General features: G+C 43.4%; 1 protein-coding gene across 1 annotated transcript; it reads right to left on the bottom strand.

Annotated features, from left to right (window-relative positions):
* Window positions 1–1,198: 1,198 nt before the first annotated feature.
* Window positions 1,199–3,471, bottom strand: LOC121429629. Its single transcript, XM_041626766.1, has 2 exons — window positions 1,844–3,471; window positions 1,199–1,673 (listed from the first exon to the last, which is right to left on the bottom strand). The coding sequence occupies exons 1-2, from the start codon at window positions 2,184–2,186 to the stop codon at window positions 1,423–1,425; spliced, it is 594 nt and encodes a 197-aa protein (XP_041482700.1). The 5' UTR covers window positions 2,187–3,471; the 3' UTR covers window positions 1,199–1,422.
* Between the last annotated feature and the right edge of the window lie 1,315 nt (window positions 3,472–4,786).

Here is a 4,786-nt window from a genome sequence, read left to right as displayed (position 1 = left end):
CTCTTGAATTCACAGTTGGAAATTGAATGTTTAATGATGATTGTAGGATGCTCGAGTCTCCTTCGGCAGATGTTGTCTGCTGTACAAATGCATCGTCTATGTGATGAATGCTATGACAGTCTTCCACAACGATGGTGGAGGTTGAGGCGCCACGGACGTCTTTCTGTGCTTCCAGTCGCTTAAGTCTGTTGTCGATGTTTTTGACAGTGTCCAAGATTTCGAGTAGAATAGGCCTAACCGATTGATCATCACAAGTAACATTCTCTCGCTTACTAGTAACCGACTCCTCTCTTCCATTACCAGCGTTGTGCCCTTTTCTGCGTCCATTGCTCTTTTTAGTCGAGAGATGAGCGTTGCCTTCACCCCGCTTTTCTCCAGTCCTAACTTACTGAGTTCTGCTCGGAGTTCTTTAACCCTGAATTGTTCAATGTTTACTAGTGTTGCCATTATTTTGATTGTGACGAAATGAAGAGAAATAACGTTAAAAAGACGCGATATGACGTAATCAAATGTCTGTACAGAATGGCGCAATGTTGGAAATTTCACGGCGCACAGTATAAGAAAAGTCTCTGCGTAGGCCTTGGGTTGAAACTGTTTCCATGGCAACTTGTTTTTGTTTTTGCGCGTCTGATAACAAAATCCACTGATTTTCGTTAGAAAAAGTTGAAGATTTTTTCGAATTTCGTCAATTACTCCAAGGATAATTTGTTTAAGAATATATAACAAGCACCTTCCTAGTCAGCACGCTGTCCGCTATCCGGTGATGTAAACTTTATTGGCAGAGATATGATATTTCCCGAAATAATTATCCAAAAGTAGGAGCAACCAAAAACACGTCTGCTTCCTCCAAATGTCAAGTTAGGAATCCAGGGATTTAGTTTCAAACTTTCCCCGTTTAGTACGAGGCTGGTTAAAGCCTCGTTCACCTGCAGGTTCCTGAACCGCTTTTAACTCTTCATCCATTCACCTGTAAACCCCCTGTGTGTTGCTTTATTTTAGCAGTGATCCCCTCTACGCAGTATAATACATTCTGTTATTTAGAGTGCCATAACTTTTTATCTGATCCTTTTGAAAGAAAATGTTGTTTAGCAAACTTGTAGAGTGTTTCCTGGGCTTTCTTATCGTATATAGATTTATTGGATAAATTAAGGAAAAATGTATAGTGATTTACATTTTCTAAATGCTTTCTTAATACTTCCAACAAAATCTAGCCCCCCTTTTACTTTGGTTCTTGTGTTAGTGGCATGATTTTTATTTATCCACTTGGACTGTTCATTACATAAGCTTTGTATTGATACCAAAATCATGATAATCTGATAAAAATAGCCCATATATATAGTGGACAATTAAAGAAAGTAAATTTTTGCCTGATCAAGGTACTGTACTCCATTGAAAAGGTCTCATTCACATTCGTGCCATGAGTCACAGACTCCTAACAATAAACCTGGCCATGGTATTGTTTGTGATCTGTAACCCTGTGAAGGCCTTCATTTCGCATGCTTTGGTAGGTGCCCACTTATTGATTCTGGAGTGCTGCTGGAGTGGTCTTCTGGTTGCGAGGCATTGCTCAGCACATGGACCTACCATGCTCAGCATAACAATTGGTCTGGTTTGCAATGTCTGTAAAAGTTGCTCAGGAAAGAACTGATAGAAGTAGTGGACTGGATTGGAATTTTTCTGTATATCAGAGATATTCTGGATTGCTGCTGGAGTGGTCTTCTGGTTGCGAGGCATTGCTCAGCACATGGACCTACCATGCTCAGCATAACGATTGGTCTGGTTTGCAATGTCTGTAAAAGTTGCTCAGGAAAGAACTGATAGAAGTAGTGGACTGGATTGGAATTTTCCTGTATATCAAACAACAACTTAGCTCCATCATCATAGCCGGTGTACCACGTTAAATTCCACTCTTGAAGATGAACCCACGCATCCTTATCTTCATTCACTTCAGGTTCATCGTCGGCATTGGCATCAGGATCGCTTTCATACTCGCTGTCCAAATCATTCACGAAATCGTCATCTTCTTGATTGCTGCGAGTAGGACTAGGATGAACTGCTTCGTCGTCACTGTACTGCTCGGATTCTGAATCTGAATCCATGACATTCAAATACTCTCCGTTGTCCATTGTAACAAGTTCACAAGCCTCCTCAGCAGAAAATACCTGTCGCCTCTCCGGGGGTGGCATGATTTTGTTCGGAAAATAAACGCTATATAAGTACTAATTTTCAAGGAAAACTTAACGATTCTGTAATTTGTAAACTGCGATTATCCGTCAAACGCTAAACTAATGTCGCACGCGCGATAGATCGATCGGTACACATGTACGGTATACACAAACGCCAGGCTATACATTGTAGCTAGGTACGCTCCGGGGCTTGCAATTGTTCGAAAACAATGGGACAGGGGACGTCTATTGGAAATGTGTGGTTGTGCAAAAATGCGAACGAAACACGCCTACGGATGTGCAATAATGCGAACGTAACGCATGAAGAGTTAAGAATGCTGCCGTCTCCTTTTGGGCAATTTTGGTTGCATCTTCACCTGAGTCCACAGTTGAGTCCACAGCCATACTGGAAGCACGACGTTTTCTCTTATCTTTTCCTGCAGGTTTTTCAGCACCTGGAAGATCTGGTGGGGTGGGTTCTTCATAATTTTTGGGGACCGCTCTCCCCCCACTCCCCTTCAAGCAATAACCAGCTTTAAAACATATTGTTCCGGCACTGATTGTGCGCCCTGTGGTAGTTTTCATAACAAACTGGTCATCTGGGTTGTGTTTTCGCAAAGTAATAATACTTGCGATCACGTTTCTTTTGGTTGACGGATCCCTGATATGATATAAAAGAGGTCGAGAGGCCATTTCTTTTGGTTGATGGATCTCACACGATAAGAGCTGTTGCAAGGCCTCTCCAACTGTTTTCCATGTAGGTCCTCCAAAAAAGCCAAAAATAAGTACTTTTCCTCACTTTTATAATCCTGTTCATGACTGCATAACTTGGTTCTCGCACACATGGACAAGAAAATCACATACATGTAAGACATGTTTGTACAGAGTAAGCAGTCATCTGGTATCTCGTTCTGTGTAGTTGGTGATTACATCATCCATGAAGGTCTTGTAGTCATCCAGAAACTTCTGGTTCTTCCTGAATCTGGCAGATAGCTGTCTCCATCTTTTAACAGCAAGAATCTTGTCAGGAAATGTCACATGATCAGACTTCAAAGGCAAGGGCATTTGGTAGAGTCCATCACTTCTCTTGCGGATTCCATTCTCCAAGATTGTCATGAACCTTGCTTCTTTCACCAAGAGTGGAGCTCCTTTTGGACTTGTCATTTGGAAGTCTCATTCCAATTCCTTCAGTACAGACTCTGGTGTAAACACTTCCTTCGCTTGGCTTGAGTGCACCAGGTGGGGATATCCTTCACTTATCTGAATCCTGTTACAGACCACATCATCACTTTGAGAACTCTGACATACAGATCGTCTACTGCGCCAGCGAGTACTTCTCGGGGTCGAATCGCTCTAGGACAGTTGTTTCCTATGAGCAAGGAAACCTTAATTGACGGGTTGTAAGGCATCAACTCATCCGCGATTGGTGCAAGATGCCTCTACCTCCTAAGAACTTCTGCCTTGGGAATTTGCAATCGCTTGGCTGGAACATCTTGTCTGGTGTAGGAGGACGGGAGTTGGACAACTGTAGACTTCTGAAAGTCCAAGACCTCAAGACCACTAATCTTCTGACAGCTAATGCGAGCACTCTCGTGCATCGTTGTCAGCATAAGATCAGTCTCGGGTCCTTTTACACCCATTCTGTCACAAAGACAACTGGAGACAAATCCAACATTGGACTGGTCGTCAAGGATCCCATATTCCAGGAATTCCCTCGATGGATCATCAGCTTGCCTTACCCAAACCGGCACAATCATGCAATGGTCCTTTCCATCTTGATCAGGAAGATCACAGATGTTAGTGCAGTTTGAACTAGCTGATGATTTTTCTACCTTCTGTCGGTGTAGGCAGGTCAAGTGGTTTCCTTTACACCTTTTACATTCCTGGCGTTGCTTGCAGTCCTTCCCAAGGTGGTTACTGCTTTGGCCACATCCCATGCACAGATACTTCTTGAAGAAGAACATCGTTCTTCTTATCCTTAGTAGATCTGCTTAAACTCTGGGCAGTCATCGATGTGGTGGTCCTTATCACAGTAAGGACATGATGAATACTCCTTCCCATATGCGGCTGTTACAGACAGTGACCGACCTTGAAAGGTCTTCCCTTTCGGAGGTGCTGACTTTACTTTCGCTTCGTCTAACCTGGTGTATTCCAACTCTGGAATGTTCGCCACTTCTGCTGCACTGGTGATAAAGTCTACAATTCTGGCAAAGGTAGGGTAACTGCCATATCCACATTGCTGCCACTTGGTCACCTCGTCTCTCCAATTGCGTTCAAGGTAGAATAGAACCTTCCTCAACAGCTTGACGTTCTCCTGCGGATAATCGAGAATGCCAAGGGAATCAACAGTCACCTTGGCAACACTGACCTGCTGAAGAAAGTCTGCAAATGACCGCAATCCACTTGGATCCCGGTCAGAGATTCTCAGCCATGAGTTTAACTTCTTCATGAATGCTGATGAAACTACACCGGTGTTGCCATACCTGCTGGCGAGAGACTCGCTTGCTTTCAGGTAAGCTTCTTCGGTGTCAAGAAGAAGATAATGCTCTACGACCTTCTTTGGTTCACCAGTAACACGTATGCAACATATGAAGCTTGGTTGCGGCATCTAGAGGCTTGGA

The sequence above is a fragment of the Lytechinus variegatus genome, chromosome 16 (genome assembly GCF_018143015.1).
Source record: "Lytechinus variegatus isolate NC3 chromosome 16, Lvar_3.0, whole genome shotgun sequence".
NCBI classification, from domain to species: Eukaryota; Metazoa; Echinodermata; class Echinoidea; order Temnopleuroida; family Toxopneustidae; genus Lytechinus; species Lytechinus variegatus.
Note: the sequence above shows the minus strand (reverse complement) of the source record. Positions and strands in the feature narration are given on the sequence as shown.

Coding starts and splice junctions, on each gene's coding strand:
- LOC121429629 (XM_041626766.1), bottom strand. CDS start 2,186: ATGCCACCCCCGGAGAGGCGACAGGTATTTTCTGCTGAGGAGGCTTGT. Junction 1,674..1,843: donor GTTGTTTGATATACAGGAAA/ATTCCAATCCAG, acceptor ATATACAGAAAA/ATTCCAATCCAGTCCACTAC.